At 45.2% G+C, this 21,278-nt stretch overlaps 1 protein-coding gene across 1 annotated transcript in view; it reads right to left on the reverse strand.

Moving 5' to 3' along the window:
* LOC137361457 (NACHT, LRR and PYD domains-containing protein 3-like) overlaps nucleotides 1–21,278 on the reverse strand; it is a 130,996-nt gene that overhangs the window by 7,126 nt on the left and 102,592 nt on the right. The window contains exons 9-11 of the mRNA XM_068026319.1: nucleotides 14,480–14,566; nucleotides 14,071–14,241; nucleotides 155–325 (exon numbers count right to left, since the gene is read on the reverse strand). Of these exons, the coding sequence (XP_067882420.1) occupies nucleotides 155–325; nucleotides 14,071–14,241; nucleotides 14,480–14,566 (429 nt within the window). The remainder of the gene's footprint in view (nucleotides 1–154; nucleotides 326–14,070; nucleotides 14,242–14,479; nucleotides 14,567–21,278) is intronic.

Raw genomic sequence — 21,278 nt, forward strand, 5'->3', positions numbered from 1 at the left:
CAGTCTTACATTAATTTAGAGTTTAGCATTACAAACATACACCTCCTCACTCAACCACACCACAATATCAATAAGTGTCTCTTTATACATGCTCAAGTGAAACCCCAGTTACTGCCCACTACCTGAACGTAATTAATATACAACTAGCACTTACTCCAGTCCCTGTATTTTGCAGTCCGGGTTCCTCAGAGCCTCAGACAGTAGTTTCACTCCTGAATCTCCCAGTTTATTATCACTCAGGTTCAGATCCGTCAGTGATCGGTTTGTACTGAGAGCGGACGAGAGATCTTCGATACAAGAATCTGTGAGATTGTTTCTTTCCAGCCTGGGATCAAAGATGGAGAAATAACAGGCATCAGAGTAAATCCCCAGTGTTTATTAATAACATTATTACTGATGGTGTTATTACTAGAGTAATATGTAGTGCTTAGTAATAACACTATTACTGATACTAATAATAATGCACCGTGTTTATTAATAACACTATTACTGATACTAATAATAATGCACAGTGTTTATTAATAACACTATTACTGATACTAATAATAATGCACAGTGTTTAGTAATAACACTATTACTGATACTAATAATAATGCACAGTGTTTATTAATAACACTATTACTGATACTAATAATAATGCACAGTGTTTAGTAATAACACTATTACTGATATTAATAATAATGCACAGTGTTTAGTAATAACACTATTACTGATATTAATAATAATGCACAGTGTTTAGTAATAACACTATTACTGATACTAATAATAATGCACAGTGTTTAGTAATAACACTATTACTGATATTAATAATAATGCACAGTGTTTAGTAATAACACTATTACTGATACTAATAATAATGCACAGTGTTTATTAATAACATTATTACTGATGGTGTTATTACTAGAGTAATATGTAGTGCTTAGTAATAACACTATTACTGATACTAATAATAATGCACCGTGTTTATTAATAACACTATTACTGATACTAATAATAATGCACAGTGTTTATTAATAACACTATTACTGATACTAATAATAATGCACAGTGTTTAGTAATAACACTATTACTGATACTAATAATAATGCACAGTGTTTAGTAATAACACTATTACTGATATTAATAATAATGCACAGTGTTTAGTAATAACACTATTACTGATATTAATAATAATGCACAGTGTTTAGTAATAACACTATTACTGATACTAATAATAATGCACAGTGTTTATTAATAACACCATTACTGATATTAATAGTAATGTACAGTGTCAGATACCAAATTATTATAAACACAATCTTACACAGTCTGGTACTAACCACAGTTTCTGTATTTTACAGTCCGGGTTCCTTATCCGGTATTCCCTATGACTCCAGTTAACCGCTGTCTGAAGTTGTTGAGAAAGTCATTCAGTTGTATCAAGGCAATAAGCGATCGACAATCAAGGCCAGCATTGGCAGTGACTTTCACATCCCATTGTAAATTGTTAATAAATCAAATAAACAAAAATAGCAAGTACACGGTCACAAATTCTCAAATATACCATGGGTCGGTTTCACTACAAAATATAATGATACACATGGCACGTTGGTGAACTTGAGTGCGTTAAGAGTAGAAAATCGACTTGAGCAGAGGTGCAAAATGGATTATTTCACATCGGCCGCTGGTGAACACCCAGCCCCATATTCAGCTCCACTGACTTCAAGGGAACGGTGTACGGTGTGGCAGGTATAACAAACGGCCAGTGCAACACTGCCCATACTGTGCTTCCATCCAAATGATTTTCTCCCCACATCCCCTGATTTTAGGCGGTCTTTTTAAACACGAACACGATTCTATAGATGGTCTAGAAATGTAAACAGCGATTTCTAATCTCACATTCAGACATTCAGATAAAAATGCTTCCTCACCGCGCAAGCAGTAGGTTTTAGTTTCAACAAGTCCTAACGCAAAAATGTAATTGTTATAATAAAATACCAGGAGTGCCGACGGCAGAGAGGATGGGATAATAAATGGGACAATACAGTAATCATGGGGAATTCTAATCTTCATACAGACTCTGCAAACCACATTTGCAGGAATAATGTGGAGCATGAGTTCATGGTATTTATAAAAGATAGTTTTCTTGATCAGAATGTGGATGAACAAACTAGAGAAACTGCTATTTTGTATCTAGTATTGTGCAACGAGAACGAGTTAATCAATAAACTTGTAGTACAGAGATCTTTCAGAAAGGGTAACCGTGATACGATATAGTTTTAAACTGAGTTTGAAAGTGATTTAGTTAAGTCTAAAACTAAGGTCTTAAATCTAAAACAAAACAAATCACATAGGTACGAGGGGAGAGTTGGTAAAAGAAGATGAAAAATATATGAAAAGGTATGATGATAGACAAACAATGGCTAACATTTAATAGATGAATGCATAATTTGCAACAAATATACATTCCTTTATGGCATAAAAACTGTGGCTTAGAAGAGGAGTTGTTAGATAGTAATGGATCAAGGGAAGAGATTTGTAATGTTGACAAAAAGAGTATGAAGCCTGAGGATTTTCGGGGTGGGGGATTTGCAATTCAGCAAAGGATGATAAATAAATTGATAAGGAAAGAGAAAAGAGAATATGAGAGTAGTCTGGGTAGAGACACAAAAGAGATTGCAAAGATTTCGATAGGTATGTTAAGAGGAAAAGATTCTTGAAAGTAAACATTGGCCCATTAGAGACAGAGACAGGTGGCATTATGATGGAGAACAATGAATCAAGAGTCTAACATAAGATGGGCGTAAACTATCTGGATTTTCAAAAATGATCTCACACAAAAGGTTACAACACAAAATTAGGACTCATTGAATTGTGGGTTAATATATTAGCATGGGTGAGCGCTGTTCATGGAAAGAAAACAGAGAGTAGGAATAAATGGGACATTTTCAGGTTGGCAAATTGTAACTAACAGGGGGAAACAAGAATCAGTACCTGGGCCTCAGCTATTCACAATCTGCATTAATGACGTAAGGTCATAAGGTCATAAGAACTAGGAGCAGGAGTTGGCAATTCAGCCCCTCGAGCCTGCTCCGCCATTCAATACAATCATGGCTGATCTCATCTCCACCTCAACTCCAATTTCCTGCCCGTTCTCCACAAACCTTCAACCCTTTACTAATTAAAAAAACCTGTCTATCTCCTCCTTAAATTTACTCAATGTCCCAGCATCCACCGCACTCTGGGGTAGTGAATTCCACAGACTCACAACCCTTTGAGAGAAGTAATTTCTCCTCATCTCTGTTTTAAATCTGCTAGCCCTTATCCTAAAACTATGACCTCTCATTCTATATTGCCCACAAGAGGAAACATTCTCTCTATGTATACTTTGTCAATCCTCTTAATCATCTTATATCGCTCAATTAGATCTCCTCTCATTCTTCTAAATGCTAGATCGTAAAGGCCCAAACTGCTCAATCGCTCTTCAAAAGACAACCCCCTCATCTCTGGAATCAATCTAGTGAACCTCCTCTGATCTGCCTCCAATGCAACTACATCCCCCCTCAAGTAAGGGGACCAAAACTGTATGCAGTGCTCCAGGTATGGTCTCACTAATACCTTGTACAGTTGCAGCATTTATATTCCATTCCATTAGCAATAAATGCCAAAATTCCATTTGCCTTCCTTATTATCTGCTTTACCTGCATATTGGTTTTCTGTGATTCATGCACGAGGACACCCAGATCCCTCTGCACCAAAGCATTCTGAAGTTTCTCTCCATTTAGATAATAATTTGCCTTTCTATTCTTCCGACCAAAGTGAATAACCTCACACTTATCCACGTTAAACTCCACCTGCCAAATTTTGGCCCATTCACCTAACCTATCCATATTCATTTGTACATTTCTTATTTATTTATTGCAACATACTATTCCACCTATTTAAGTGCCATCTGCAAATTTGGCTATAGTACCTTCTATCCCTGAATCCAAGTCATTCAGATATATTGTAAATAGTTGGGGCCCAAGGACCGAACCCTGTGACACGCCACTAGTTACATCTTGCCAACCAGAAGAAGACCCATTTATCCTGACTCTCTGTTTTGTGTTGGTTAGCCAATCCTTTATCCAAGCTAATAAATTGCCCCTAACCCCATGTGATCTTACCTTGTGTTTTGATCTTTTGTGCGGCACCTTATCAAATGCCTTCTGGAAGTCCAGATATACTACATCTACAGGATCCCCATTATCCACTTTACTTGTTACAGCTTCGAAGAACTGTAGCAAATTAGTCAAACACGATTTACCCTTCATAAAACCATGCTGATTCTGATGGATTGCATTTTGACTTTCTAAATGTCCTGTTATTACTTCCTTAATAATGAATTCTAACAATTTCCCAATGAAAGATGTTACACTAACTGGTCTATAGTTTCCTACTTTCTGCCTCCCTCCCTTTTTGAATAAAGGCGTTACATTAGCTTTTTTTCCAATCCACTGGAACCTTTCCCGCATCCCAGAGAATTTTGGAATATTATAACCAATGGATCCACTATCTCCACTGCCTCTTCCTTTAAGACCCTAGGATGTAGGCCATCAGGCCTTGGGGACTTGTCTGCCTTCAATCCCAATAGTTTTCTAAGTACTTTTTGCCTAATGATGATGATTTTTCTAAGTTCCTCTCTTCCTATAACCTCTGCATTTCCTGTTACCATTGGGATGCTACTAGTGTCCTCCACCACGAAAACTGTGGCAAAAAACCAAGTTAGTGTCTCCACCATTTCTGTGTTCTCCTCTATTAACTCCCCAGTCTCATCCTCCAAAGGACCAATATTCACTTTAGCTACTCTCTTACCTGTAATATACTGTTTGAGAACCCTTAATTCTGACAATGCAAAATAATTACTTTAGTCAGGTTTAAAAATGTTCACTACGAAAATAACATTGTTATAATTTTGATGACCAGTTTACATTCAATCAATCATTAAATCCAATAGTAAGTGTTCAATCGAGAAATAGATGGAATACTGGGAAATAAGCGAATAGCAAAACTCAGCTTTTGGTTGCGACTTGTCCGTTTATTTTGACAGTTGGATATGAAATGCATATTACTTCAGTAACATGGCTGGCACAACAGAAACATGCAGTGTATTATTAATATAATGATGGGCAATAAACGCTGTCCGAGCCAGCGATGCCCGTATCCCATGAACGAATAAAAAAAATGACAGGGACCATAAAGATTGCTTTTTTCCGAGTTGGTGCTTTTGGCATGGACACTGTACACCAGAGAATGGTGGATTCTCTGCCCAGGACTTTCTGTCCATTAACCAATGGCAGCGCACCCGGAATTTGCTGATGTTTGTCACCAATGCACAAGACTTGCAGATTGATAGGTAAATTGGCCATTGTAAATTGCCCTTAGTGTAGGTAGGTGGTAGGGGAATTGTGGGGATGTGGTAGGGAATGTGGGATTAATGTAGGGTTAGTATAAATGGGTGGTTGATGGACGGCACAGACTCGGTGGGCCAAAGGGTCTGTTTCAGTGCTGTATCTTTCTATGACTCTTTGACTCTCAGGCTCACTGGCATCAGCATAAATTAAATAATCCACCACAGTGTACAGGGGAGGGGTGGTTCTGTGGTCCCGGCTGTGCAGTGCCCTAACCCGGCACATCTGTAGCTGGTCCAACCCACAAAATACAACCAGAGATCAGTTTATTATCATGCATTCCCTGCTGGGTGACAGTACTGAAAGGAACATATTCAAGTTCACTGATGAAACAAAGTTAAGTGGACATTAAGCGGTGAGCAGGAAGCAAAGAGGCTGCACAGGGATGTAGACAGATTGAGTGAGTAGGCAAAAACATGGCAGATGTAATTCAATGTGGCAAAGTCTCATGTCCTCCATTTGCTTCAGAAAAAAATGTTTTAAATTGTGAGAGACTGGGAAATGTTTGCAGTTAGAACGACCGAGGCATCCTTGCATTTGAAGCATAGAAAGTTAACTTGAAGGTACGGCAAGCAGGTAGAAAGACAAATTATATTATTAATATGACTATTGTTATTATTCTTTCATGAGATGGAAGCATCGCTGGCTAGGCCAGCAATCATTGTCCATCCCCAATTGTACTTGAAAACTGAATAGCTCACAAGGTCACTTCAGGGAGTGGGGACGCAGTTAAAAGTGAACCACATTTCTGTGAGTCTGGAGTCACATGTAGGCCGGACCAGGCAAGGCCGGCGGATTTCCTTCTCTTGAATAACATATGTTTTATTTGGTTGCGAAGGGATTGGAGTATAACAGTAATTAAGTCTTACTAGGGCATTGATGTGGCTACACTTGGAATACAGTGTGCAGCTTTCGTTTACGTACCCAAGGAAGGAAATACTTGCCAAGAGTCAGAACAATTTATGTTCTCAAGTTAGGGTTCCTGGAATGAGAGAATTGTCTTATGTATTCTGCTCCAGAAAGCAAGTCGATGAAGTATAGAACTTGAATAGATCCTTAGGCATTTATATATTTATTTGCAGAGCTATATATTGCAAGCATACACCTCCTACCCCCGAAACTGTTTTAGTCTGTGTCCATTAATAGGGAGTTAAGTGAATCACTAATTAATGCTCACTACCTGCACACAACTAAACAAAACTAACATGCAATTAACACTATAAGCAGAGACTGAGTAGGCTGGGTTATAAGCCCTGGAGTTTATAAGCATGAAAGGTAAACGAATTGAAACAGATAACATTCTTAAAGGGCTTGAAAGGGTAAACGCTGACAGAATGCTGCCCCTGGCTTGTGACTCTGGAATACAGGGTCATCATCGCAGAATCAGGGCTCAGTTATTTATGACTGAGATGATGAGAAATCTCTTCATTCAAGAGTTGTGAATCTTTGGAATTCTGTAACCCAGAGAGTTATGGGTATTCAGTCGTTGAGTATAGATTGGAGGATAATAATGGAATTCAGGGTTTTGGAGGAAATGCTGGAAGGAGGAGCTGAAGTAGAAGATCAGCCATGATATCGTTGAATGGCAAAGGAGGGTCTGAGAGATAAATGACCTACTTCAGCTGTTCAATGTAAACCTGAGTTGTTCTGTGTGGCTTGGTTTCACAAGCGTTTTTTTCAGCACGGCCGCACTCACATGTTAGTTGCAACAAAAGGTCTGCATGGTACCTTTTAGGCTGCTGTATGGCGGGTGCAGGTTATTGCGAACATTTCCAGCTCCTATTACTTATGTTCTTATATTGCACACTTTCTGATCTCACTGAGTCCATCCTCCCCGGGTTACACGCTGTCTGATCACACTGGGTCCATCCTCCCCAGGTTAGACGCTGTCTGATCACACTGGGTCCATCCTACCCGGGTTACACACTGTCTGATCTCACTGGGTCCATCCTCCCCGGGTTACACACTGTCTGATCTCACTGGGTCCATCCTCCCCGGGTTACACACTGTCTGATCACACTGGGCCCATCTTCCCCAGGTTCCACACTGTCTGATCACACTGGGTCCTTCCTCCCCGGGTTACACACTGTCTGATCTCACTGGGTCCATCCTCCCCGGGTTACACACTGTCTGATCACACTGGGTCCATCCTCCCTGGGTTACACACTGTCTGATCACACTGAGTCCATCCTCCCCAGGTTACACACTGTCTGATCACACTGGTCCATCCTCCCCGGGTTACACACTGTCTGATCACACTGGGTCCATCCTCCCTGGGTTACACACTGTCTGATCACACTGGGTCCATCCTCCCCGGGTAACACGCTGTCTGATCACACTGGGTCCATCCTCCCCCGGGTTACACGCTGTTTGCTCTCACTGGGTCCATCCTCCCCGGGTTCCACACTGTCTGATCTCACTGGGTCCATCCTCCCCAGGTTACACACTGTCTGATCACACTGGGTCCATCCTCCCCGGGGTACACACTGTCTGATCTCACTGGGTCCATCCTCCTCGGGTTACACACTGTCTGATCACACTGGATCCATCCTCCCCAGGTTACACACTGTCTGATCACACTGGGTCCATCCTCCCCCGGGTTACACACTGTCTGATCACACTGGGTCCATCCTCTCCGGGTTACACACTGTCTGATCACACTGGGTCCATCCTCCCCCGGGTTACACACTGTCTGATCACACTGGGTCCATCCTCCCGGGTTACACACTGTCTGATCACACTGGGTCCATCCTCCCCCGGGTTACACACTGTCTGATCACACTGGGTCCATCCTCCCCGGGTTACACACTGTCTGATCACACTGGGTCCATCCTCCCCCGGTTACACACTGTCTGGTCACACTGGGACCATCCTCCCCCGGGTTACACACTGTCTGATCTCACTGGGTCCATCCTCCCCGGGTTACACACTGTCTGATCACACTGGGACCATCCTCCCTGGGTTACACACTGTCTGATCACACTGGGTCCATCCTCCCCCGGGTTACACACTGTCTGATCTCACTGGGTCCCGCCTCCCCGGGTTACACACTGTCTGATCACACTGGGACCATCCTCCCCGGGTTACACACTGTCTGATCACACTGGGACCATCCTCCCTGGGTTACACACTGTCTGATCACACTGGGTCCATCCTCCCCCGTGTTACACACTGTCTGATCTCACTGGGTCCATCCTCCCCGGGTTACACACTGTCTGATCACACTGGGACCATCCTCCCCGGGTTACACACTGTCTGATCTCACTGGGTCCATCCTCCCCGGGTTACACACTGTCTGATCTCACTGGGTCCATCCTCCCCGGGTTACACACTGTCTGATCACACTGGGACCATCCTCCCCGGGTTACACACTGTCTGATCTCACTGGGTCCATCCTCCCCGGGTTACATACTGTCTGATCACACTGGGTCCATCCTCCCCCGGGTTACACGCTGTTTGCTCTCACTGGGTCCATCCTCCCCGGGTTACACACTGTCTGATCACACTGGGTCCATCCTCCCCGGGTTACACACTGTCTCATCACACTGGGTCCATCCTCCCCGGGTTACACACTGTCTGATCTCACTGGGTCCATCCTCCCCGGGTTACACACTGTCTGATCTCACTGGGTCCATCCTCCCCGGGTTACACACTGTCTGATCACACTGGGTCCATCCTCCCCGGGTTACACACTGCCTGATCACACTGAGTCCATCCTCCCCGGGTTACACACTGTCTGATCACACTGAGTCCATCCTCCCCGGGTTACACACTGTCTGATCACACTGAGTCCATCCTCCCCGGGTTACACACAGTCTGATCTCACTGGGTCCATCCTTCCCGGGTTACACACTGTCTGATCACACCGGGTCCATCCTTCCCGGGTTACACACTATCTGATCTCACTGGGTCCATCCTCCCCGGGTTACACACTGTCTGATCTCACTGGGTCCATCCTTCCCGGGTTACACACTGTCTGATCTCACTGGGTCCATCCTTCCCGGGTTACACACTATCTGATCTCACTGGGTCCATCCTCCCCGGGTTACACACTGTCTGATCTCACTGGGTCCATCCTTCCCGGGTTACACACTGTCTGATCTCACTGGGTCCATCCTTCCCGGGTTACACACTATCTGATCTCACTGGGTCCATCCTCCCCGGGTTACACACTGTCTGATCACACTGGGACCATCCTCCCCGGGTTACACACTGTCTGATCTCACTGGATCCATCCTCCCCGGGTTACACACTGTCTGATCTCACTGGGTCCATCCTCCCCGGGTTACACACTGTCTGATCACACTGGGACCATCCTCCCCGGGTTACACACTGTCTGATCTCACTGTGTCCATCCTCCCCGGGTTACATACTGTCTGATCACACTGGGTCCATCCTCCCCGGGTTACACACTGTCTGATCTCACTGGGTCCATCCTCCCCGGGTTACATACTGTCTGATCACACTGGCTCCATCCTCCCCGGGTTACACACTGTCTAATCACACTGGGTCCATCCTCCCCGGGTTACACACTGTCTGATCTCACTGGGTCCATCCTCCCCGGGTTACACACTGTCTGATCTCACTGGGTCCATCCTCCCCGGGTTACACACTGTCTGATCACACTGGGTCCATCCTCCCCGGGTTACACACTGCCTGATCACACTGAGTCCATCCTCCCCGGGTTACACACTGTCTGATCACACTGAGTCCATCCTCCCTGGGTTACACACTGTCTGATCACACTGAGTCCATCCTCCCCGGGTTACACACAGTCTGATCTCACTGGGTCCATCCTTCCCGGGTTACACACTGTCTGATCACACCGGGTCCATCCTTCCCGGGTTACACACTATCTAATCTCACTGGGTCCATCCTCCCCGGGTTACACACTGTCTGATCTCACTGGGTCCATCCTTCCCGGGTTACACACTGTCTGATCTCACTGGGCCCATCCTCCCTGGATTACACGTTGTCTGTCTGTTTGTTACGCTTGAAGTTTTTTGTTCTCTCAAAGTCCATTCATCTGACACAGCTGTATTTTCACTCATAGAAGTGCAAATGTGTCATTTTCTGTAAACCACACTAACCATACCAAACCCCATTCCCAGAATGTCCCCACTTTTCTGACCAGATTCAGCCCATCCCCTGGGGTTTATATCCCAGACAATGCTCTGTGTTATGGCCCATTTCAGTTCATTCCTCTCGGTTTTATATCTTGGACCATCGCCTTTACTGGGATCTGCTTCAGTCCATTCCCTGGGCTTTATAGAAACCTAGAAGATGGAAAATATTATGGTTCTGAAGGAGACCATTCAAACCATAATGTTTTTGTGCCTTCAGAAAAAGTGTTATGCAGTCTAAATGGCACTTTCCAGTTCTTGGTCCATAGCCCTGCTGGTTTCAGCACCTCAAGTATATATCCAGAAACTTACTGACCGAAAACCTGCTCACTGATGTCCTGCTTGGATTCTGTCAACACTGGTAAGCTCCAGACCTCATTGCAGCCTTGGTCCAAACAAACAAAAGAGTTGGATTCCAGAGGTCAGGTGAGAGTGACTGCTCCTGTCATCAAGGCAGCATTTCACTAAGTGTGGTAATAAGGGGCCATGGTAAAATATAAGTCAGTGGGAATCGGGGAAATCTATCCACTGCCTGATGTCATTCCTGGCATAAAAGATGTTTCTGGTTGTTGAAGGCCAATCATATTAGCCCTAGCATGTGCTGCAGGAGTTCCCCAGGGTAGTGTCCTACACCCAATCATAGTCTGCTGCTTTTGACCTTCCCTCCATCATCAGGTCAGAAGTGGGGATGCTCGGTGATAAAAAGAACAAAGAACAAAGAACAGTACAGTACAGTACAGGAACAGGCCATTCGGCCCTCCAAGCCTGCGCCGATCTTGATGCCTGCCTAAACTAACACCTTCTGCACTTCCAGGGCCCATATCCCTCTATTCCCTTTCTATTCATATATTTGTCAAGATGTCTCTTAAACGTCGCTATCGTATCTGCTTCCACCACCTCCCCTGGCAGCAAGTTCCAGGCACTCAGCGCCCTCTGTGTAAAGAACTTGCCTCGCACATCCCCTCTAAACTTTGCCCCTTGCACCTTAAACCTATGTCCCCCAGTAACTGACTCTTGCACCCTGGGAAAAAGCTTTGATTAAACAGTGCTAAATTCCATTCTCAACCATTCAGACACTGAAGAAGTCCATGTCCTGCATGAAGCAAAACCTGAACAACATTCCGACTTGGGCTGAAAAATGTTCAGCAAAATTGTGCCACACAACTGGCAGGCAATGAGTACCTTCAAATTGAGAGAGTCTACCCATCTACCCTTGTCTTTCAATGAAATTACCATGATGGAATCTCACACCATCAACATCCTGGGCGTTGTCATTGATCAGGAACTTAACTGGACCAGCAAGTGACTCTCCTCCTGACTATCAAAACCTTTCCACTACCGAGAAGGCACAAGTCAGAAGTGTGGATGAGTGCAGCTCCAACAACACTCAAGGAACTCGACACCATCCAGGACCAAGAAACAGCCTGCATGATTGGCATCCAATAAACATTAACTCTCTCCACCAGCAACGCAACCTGCTTTTGTTGTGCATTATCTCCAAGATGCACTGCAACAACTCACCAAGGATACTTTGACAACACATTTCAAACCTGCGACCGATAGCAGATAAAGAACAAAGCAGACAGGCACATGGGAATAACACCACCTCCAAGTTTCCTTCCAAGCACACACTGTTCGCTCATTGTCACTGGGTCAAAATCCTGGAGCTCCCTATCAAACAGCACGATTGGAGTAACATATGAGTAACACGCGCTGCAGCAGTTCAAGATGCTGGGGAAGCAGGGAGAGGGGGGAAGCGGCGAGAGAGCGATGGAGATAGCAGGAGGAAAGGGGGAGAGAGCAGGGGAAAAGGGGGAGAGAGCGCAGGGGAAAAGGGGGAGAGAGCGGGGGGAAAGGCGGGAGAGAGCGTGGGGGAAGGGGAGAGAGCGGGGGGGGAAGGGGAGAGAGCGGGAGGGAAGGGGAGAGAGCGGGGGGAAGGGGAGAGAGCGGGGGGGCAGGGGAGAGAGCGGGGGGCAGGGGAGAGAGCGGACGGCAGGGGAGAGAGCGGAGGGCAGGGGAGAGAGCGGGTGGCAGGGGAGAGAGCGGGGGGCAGGGGAGAGCGCGGGGGGAAGGGGGAGAGAGCGGGGGGAAGGGGGAGAGAGCGGGGAGAAGGGGGAGAGAGCGGGGTGAAGGGAGGAGAGTGCAGGGGAAGGGAGGAGAGAGCGGGGGGAAAGAGCGGAGAGTGCGGGGTGAAGTGCGGAGAGTGCGGGGTGAAGTGCAGAGAGTGCAGGGGGAGGTGCAGAGAATGCGGGGGGGAGGTGCAGAGAATGCGGGGGTGAGTGCAATGGGGTGAAGAGGGTGGAGTGCGGAGAGGGAGAGTGTCGAGATGGGGGACTGCGGAGAGTGCGATGGCGGGAGTGCGGAGAGTGCGGTGGGGGGAAGTGGAGAGAGAGCAAGGTGGAGGTGGGTAGAGAGCGAGGGGGAAGTGGTGAGAAAGGGAGCGAGAAGCAGGGAGAGAGTAAGGAGGAAGGCGGGGGCGAGCAGCCCAAAGAACTTGGTGGCGGCGGGTGCGACTGCGACTGCGCACTCCTCCTCCCCACCTCCCCGGCCACTGACTGCAGGCTGCTCACACCCCGCTTCCTCCAACCTCGCCCACTCACTCCCTACTTCCCCCCTCCCACTCACACCCCCTTCCCTCTGCTCACCCATTCCCTCCCTGCTCCCGCCACCTGCACTCGACCTTCCTCACTCGCTCCCTGCTCGCCCCCAACCCGCTCCTCACCTCCCCTCGCTTCCCACTCCCACCCCCTCTTCGTTCCCCGCTCCCCACCCTCCCTTTGTTCCCCGCTCCCCACCCTGCCTTCGTTCCCCACTCCCCACCCTGCCTTCGTTCCCCACCCCCACTCTCCCCACTCCCTATCCCCTTGCTCCACACTCCCCACCCTACTCCCCATCACATCCCCCCTCCGCCCCTGCCCGTTCCTCCCCCCCCGCCCAGTCCTCACCGCCCCCCATCCTCTCTCTGGCCACACGCTTCCCCACCCCGCCCACTCTCCGCTACTTCCCCCACCCGCTTGCCCCCCCCCTCTCGCCCCTTCCCCCCCCACACCCACTCCCCGCTTCGCCCGAGCTCCCTGTCCAGTGATTGTGTGCTGCCATGGGTTTAGGTTTCCTTTCTGTGATTATTTGAGCAGCGCCATCTTTATCCTGGCAGGTACCCGAACGCCGCAGACAGTGACGTTTCAGTGCAGCAGGCTGCATTTACACATGTGCCAGTGCAGCGCCACCTAGTGGTTACATTGTCAGCAAACGCAGCCTTTTTTTCGTAGCCTTTGACCTTCACCTTGAGGCGCCCATTCTCTGTTATCATATTCTACTCTGGAAATCCAGTTGGTGAAGAATATTACTGGAGCTAATCTTTACTCAGTCTTACATTAATTTAGAGTTTAGCATTACAAACATACACCTCCTCACTCAACCACACCACAATATCAATAAGTGTCTCTTTATACATGCTCAAGTGAAACCCCAGTTACTGCCCACTACCTGAACACAATTAATATATAATTAGCACTTACTCCAGTCCCTGTATTTTGCAGTCCGGGTTCCTCAGAGCCTCAAACGGTAGTTTCACTCCTGAATCTCCCAGTTTATTATCACTCAGGTTCAGATCCGTCAGTGACTGCTTTGTACTGAGAGCGGACGAGAGATCTTCGAAACAAGAATCTGTGAGATTGTTTCTTTCCAGCCTGGGATCAAAGATGGAGAAATAACAGGCATCAGAGTAAATCCCCAGTGTTTATTAATAACATTATTACTGATGGTGTTATTACTAGAGTAATATGTAGTGCTTAGTAATAACACCATTGCTGATACTAATAATAATGCACAGTGTTTATTAATAACACCATTACTGATATTAATAGTAATGTACAGTGTCAGATACCAAATTATTATAAACACAATCTCACACAGTCTGGTACTTACCACAGTTTCTGTATTTTACAGTCCGGGTTCCTCAAAGCCGCAGACAGTAGTTTCACTCCTGAATCTCCCAGTTTATTGGAACCCAGGCTAAACACAAACAGACAGAGAGTGAGAAACAAACTGAATCAAACCCTGGACCGGATACAATTCACTTTCTGTTGAATGTTACAGGAAATACTTAAAAAGCCTTGAGGAAATTAACAAACAGATTTTCCTTTCACTGACAATGAATCTCACACTGTCGAACTCCTCATATATTCAGGAGCTGTCAATAAACATCAAAGAGGGAAGTAACAGGACAGAAGGTAGGTGATTGGTTGTTGAGTATTACAGTGTGTTTTTGTCTCTCCAAGTGACAGCATTTGAATAAAGTATTGCTTGGGGAAATAAATCTATTATTTTATTAAATTAATCAGATAAATCAATTATTTAATACATTTATTGTGAATTGTTTTTAAAGACCTAATTACATTTATTCAGGTTATCAATAAGCAAATTAATTATAAAAGACTAGAGATGACAGGGCAGGCTACGTGTTGGGACTGTAGGATGTGGGAGTTTGTGGATAGCGAGACTGTCCCGCATTCCCACACCAGCAGGAAATGTCTCCGTCTTTTGTCATTCCAGCTCAGAGTCAATGGGCTGGAATGTGAGTTGGAGACATTCCCAAACATAAGGAAGGGGGAGGAATTTCTTCAGTTTTATCCAGAACACAGTCACAGCTCAGAGAAAATCACAGGTTCAAGAAGAGGGTGTAACCATTAGGGAGCAGCGTGGTGAGGACTGAGGAGAGATTGAGAAGGAGGTCCCTCAAACACAGGTGTTGTCCAAAAGGTACAATGTACTTGTTACCTGTGAGGACAAGGAGAAAGACTGTGGGGAGGACAGTCACAATGTAGACCAAGGTACTGTGGCTCAGAAGACTGTCCAAGGGGGAAAAGAACAGAAGAGAATGTGGTAGTGATATCTTCTTTGGCCTCCTTGTCTCGAGAGACAATGGGTAAGCGCCTGGAGGTGGTCAGTGATTTGTGAAGCAGCGCCTGGAGTGGCTATAAAGGAAAATTCTACAGCGACAGACTCTTCCACAGGTGCTGCAGATAAAATTGGTTGCCGGGACTGTTACACAGTTGGCTCTCCACCTTGCGCTTCTGTCTTTTTTCCTGCTAAGTCTCTTCGACTCGCCACACTTTAGCCCCGCCTTTATGGCTGCCCGCCAGCTCTGGCGATCGCTGGCAACTCACTGCCACGACTTGTGATCACTGTCACAGGACATCATGTCGCGTTTGCAGACGTCGTTAAAGCGGAGACATGGACAGCTGGTGGGTCTGATACCAGTGTCGAGCTCGCTGTACAATGTGTCCTTGGGGATCCTGCCATCTTCCATGTGGCTCATTTGGCCAAGCCATTTCCAGCGCCGCTGGCTCAGTAGGCTGTATATGCTGTGGATATTGGCCGCCTCGAGGATTTCTGTGTTGGAGATATGGTCCTGCCACCTGATGCCAAGGATTCTCCGGAGGCAGTGAAGATGGAATGAATTGATACGTCGCTCTTGGCTGACATATGTTGTCCAGGCCTCGCTGCCGTAGAGCAAGGTACTGAGGACACAGGCGTGAAACACTTGGACATTTGAGTTCCGTATCAGTGCGCCATTTTCCCACACTCTCTCGGTAGTGATAAGGATTTCTATAATTAGAGGGATGGATAGTGTCCTCTGCAGACACGAATGAGAATCCTGTCGGGTGCGTTGTCTACAAGGTGCCAGGGTAAGGGATATCTTATGGTGGCAGGAGAGCAATTTGGAAGGGGAGGGAATAATCCAGTTGTCGTGGTCGATGTTGGAACAAACGACATATGTAGGAACCGGGAGGAGATCCTGCTGAGGGAATATCAGGTGTTAGGAGCTAAATTAAAAAGCAGGACCTCAAGGGCAATAATCACTGGATTATTTCCCAATCCACATGCAAATTGGCAAAGAAACAGTCAGAGCAGGAGAATTAACGTGTGGCTAAAGAGCTGGTGTGGGAAAGAGGGGTTCCTTTGGGCGGCACAGTGGCGCAGTGGTTAGCACTGCAGCCTCACAGCTCCAGTGACCTGGGTTCGATTCCGGGTACTGCCTGTGTGGAGTTTGCAAGTTCTCCCTGTGTCTGCGTGGGTTTTCTCCGGGTGCTCCGGTTTCCTCCCACAAGCCAAAAGACTTGCAGGTTGATAGGTAAATTGGCCATTATAAATTGTCACTCGCATAGGTAGGTGGTAGGGAAATACAGGGACAGGTGGGGGATGTTTGGTAGGAATATGGGATTAGTGTAGGATTAGTATAAATGGGTGGTTGATGTTCGGCACAGACTCGGTGGGCCTGTTTCAGTGCTGTATCTCTAATCTATCTCTAATCTTTAAATGAAACACTGGCACCGGTACCAGCACAGGAAGGAATTGTACTGAGTTTACAGACTGCACCTGAACCAGGATGGGACCTGTATCCGAGTGGAAAGGGTAAATAGGGAGGTGGTAAAGGTTTTAAACTAATAAGACGGGACAGGGTGGGGGTGTGGGGGAGATGAGGAGGGATGAACAGAAAATGAAATCAGCCTGAATGTAAACAAATCAGAAAAGCGGAGTATTGGAAAGAAAAAAAAAGAGAGGACATCGATGGAAAGGAGGTAAATAGAATTATGGAGTGTGATTATAAAAAGATGGTTAAAAAAAGTAAGAGGAACTGTTATTACAACTGAGTTAAACTTTTCACACAGCAATACACACAGTGTAATAAAACAGGGGAACTGGAGACAATACTACATTGTGAGGAACCATATTAGGGATTACTGAGACATCGCTATGGAAAAATCTGGACTGAGCATTAAACATTGCAGGATATAAACTACTTAGAAAAGAGAGAGAGGAAATTGGGGAGGTGGAGTAGCTGTACTTAATACTGAAAACAATGGCAGGAGCAAAAAGTGACACGGCCATCAGCAAGACAGAAATAGAATCCACATGGATAAAGATAAAAGATAATAAAGGATCAACCACATTAACAGGGATAGTCTATGGACCACCTAATAGTGGAAGGAAAGTCAGGAAGAAGTATACAAAGAAATTAGGGAAATGAATAAAAAACATGGAATAATAATAATGAGGAATTTCAACTAACATGAGATTCATTGGCCAGAAGAGATATGTAAAGGAAATAAGGGAATGGAGTTCCTACAATGTGTACAAGACTCCTTTCTAACCCAATATGTAAGAAGCTCAACAAGGGAGGATTCCCTACTGGATCCAGTAATGGGGAATGAGCCAGAGGAGATAAAAGAAGTAAAAGTAGGGGAACATCGAGACAATAGTGAACATTAATATTATATACTTTAAGATAATAATTGAGAAGGAGGTAAGTATGACGAAGACCAGGGAATAGATTGGAGAAAAGTGGATTTTGAGGGGCTGAGAATAGAGCCGAGGAAAATAAAACTGACAACAATATTGTCAAACAGTGATATAGAACAGCAATGGGAAACATTTAAAACCATGTTCGACATAGTCCAGGAAAAATATATTCTGCTAAAAAGACAAGAACAAGTGAAACACTAATGAGTTACCATGGATAAATAAAGACATCAGATAAAGAAAAATGAGGTCTTGGAAAAAGACAGACATTAAGTATACGAGCAGCATGGGAGAGCACGACAAAGAGATTAGAATTTTGTTTTAAAAAGGACAAATAGGAACAATTAAATTATCAAGGAGCAAATAGTAAAATATTTTATTGGCATATAAATAAAAAAAGGAAAATCATGATGGAAAAGGGCCAATTATTGATGGTCAGGATTATATCACAACAGGAAACGATAGAGAAATGGCAGAAATATTAAATAATGACCTTGCTTCAATATTTACCAGGAAAACAGGATTGGTGAACAGATTAGAAATCAGATAACAGCATTGAAAATAAAAAGGTGAAGTTTTAAATAAACTAATCAAACTCAGAGGATAAAAACCCCTGGTCCAAATGGATTACATCCAAACATTTTAAAAGAATCTCGGGAAGTGATAGCAGAGACATTACTACACATTTTTAATCATTCTTTAGAGAAAGGTGTAGTGTCAGAAGACTGGCCGATAGCTAACATTATACCGATATTTAAGAAAGGAGATAGAACATGTACAGGGAACTATAGACCAGTTGGCTTAACATCAGTGGTAGGAAAAATAATGGAATCTCTACTAAAGGTGGGAATAGAGAACATCTAGAAACCAAAGATATAATAATGAAAGGTCAGCATGGATTTAAAGAGAAAGTCTTGCTTAACCAACCATGTTGAATTTTTTGAAGAGGTGACAGAGAAAGTAGACAATGTTAATGCAGTAGATGCAATTTATCCAGATTTTCAAAAAGTCTTTGATAAGGTATCACAGAACAGACTAATGAATAAGGCCAGAGATTGCAGGATAAGGGAACAAGCAGAATGGACAGCTAGCTGGCTTCAAAACAGAAAGCAGAGAGTAGGGATAAAGAGTAGTTACTCAGAATGGCAGAAGGTGGAAAGTGGTGTTGCACAAGGATCAGTGCTGGGATCACTGTTTTACAATTTATATTAATGATTTAGACTTTGGAATCAAAAACACAATTTCTAAATCTTCAGATGGCATCAAACTTGGGGTTGGGGGGATAGTTAATCTGAGGAGGATAGCAACAAATTACATGAAGATATTCACAAACTTGCCGAATGGACATGTAATTGACAAATTAATATCAACATAGATAAATGTGAGACATCACATTTTGGAAAGTAAGAAGATTACATATTACTTACAAAATAAGAATCTAAATGGGGCAGAGGAGGTAAGGGACCTGGGAGTACAAATACACAAATCACTAAAAGTAGTTACACAGGTTAACAGTAAACCAAGCACTAAGGTTTATTCCTAGGGGGTAGAATTGAAAAGTATAGAAGTTATGCTAAACTTGTGTCAAACCCTGGTTGGACCACACCTGGAATACTGCAGACAATTCTGTTCACAATATTATAAAAAAGATATGGAGGCACTGGAGAGGGTGCAAAATATTTACAAGGATGATACCAGAAATGTAGGGAATACCGATCAGGAGGGAATGAACAGGCTGGTCTCTTTTCTCTAAAAAGAGAGCAGGCTGAGGGGTGACCTAATAGAGGTGTTTAAAAGTATGAAAGGTTTCGATAGAGGAGATACAGAGAGAATGTTTCCACTTGTGGGGAAAAGCAAAACTAGAGGCCATCAATGTAAGATAGTCACCCACAAATCAAACAGTGAATTCAGATTGGTCAGTCCTGTATGATGTGTTACCTCCCTGGTACTGGGGTAAAGGACATCACGGAGAATGGGCTAAGTACATTCCAACAAGCTGGAAAGGTCGGGGAAACAAAGCCAGGGCTCCTTGGATAATGAGGGAGATAGAGAATATGACAAAATTAAAAAACAGTGTATGAAGCATGTCAGGTGAATTCTTCAAGCGCAAAGCAGGCCAAACACAATGGGCTGGATTTTACCGAGCCCCTGATTTCAGGCTCCATGGTGGGGAAGGCCGGAAGATGCTTCTGGCAGAGGCTCACCATGGAGCCCGACTCCGGGAGGGCCCGGCCTGATCCTCCTGGTGGTGACAAGGCTCTGTGACGGCACCCCTGTCGCTGGGCAACGGGACCTGCATTTAAATATTTTAATAAATAGATTGAAATAACCTTACCTCGAATCTTCCGGGCCCACCACGATCTCCAGTGCAGCAGCCGGCACTCCCACAACTTCACTTCCCCGTCTGGGAAAAGCAGGCAGGACACTGGTGTGGGGTGGGGTGGGGGAATTAAGATTTTTCATGTGGGGGGGGAGCAGTGATGGGGGGGACGGGGTCAAATAATCATCATCAGTATCGGGGATTGTGGGAAGGGATGAACTTTAAACATTGTACAGTCTGGGGGGCAGGGGTGAAAGGTCACATTTCAAAGGTAAGTGTTGTGTGCAGGGAAAGGGCAAATAGTTAATGTAATTCTTATTGGGGGTGGGAAAGGGGCGTTACAATTTTATTTGGTTAATTTTGGGGGCGGGGATACTTCTTTAAAAATTCAAATTGGCGGCAGAACTGGCTGCCCTTGAAAGATGGCGGCAGTGCCTGTGCACAGATATCTGACACCATTGACGATGTCAGACAGCTCACCCTCTCCACGTTGTCGGGGGAGGCCGTACCGGCTATTTAAATGAGCTGCCGTGCGGGAGATTGCTGTGGCTCTGATGTGTGTGGTCATCTGAGAATGGAATGGCAGTTAACATAAAAGGGAACCCAAAAATCTTCTAATGGTTTGTAAATGGTAAGAAACATAGAAACACAGAAAAAGTACAGCACAGAAGGAGGCCATTCAGCCCATCGTGTCCGTGCTGGCCAAACAAGCAATCCACCCAAACTCATCCCACCTTCTGGCACCTGGTCCACAGCCCCGCAGGTTACAGCACCCTCGGTACATGTCCAGGTACCTTTTAAAAGAATTGAGAGTTTCTGCCTCCACCACCATTCCTGACAGTGAATTCCAGACACCCATCACCCTCTGGGTGAAAACGTTTCTCCTCATGTGCCCTCTAATCCTTCTACCAATCACATTAAGGGCTTCAGGGGGTAGTAAGATGTGGAGTGAGGACTCTTAGGGTCAAAGAGGGTGATATATGCTCAGAGGTGCAGGGCAAGGCTAGAACATGAAATGAATATTTCGTATCGGTGTTTACTAAGGAAGTGGAATGTGACAAAATAGCGGTTGAAGTGGAGATGGTAGGGGTAATGGATGGG

This window comes from Heterodontus francisci, unplaced genomic scaffold, assembly GCF_036365525.1.
Source record: "Heterodontus francisci isolate sHetFra1 unplaced genomic scaffold, sHetFra1.hap1 HAP1_SCAFFOLD_106, whole genome shotgun sequence".
NCBI lineage: Eukaryota > Metazoa > Chordata > Chondrichthyes > Heterodontiformes > Heterodontidae > Heterodontus > Heterodontus francisci.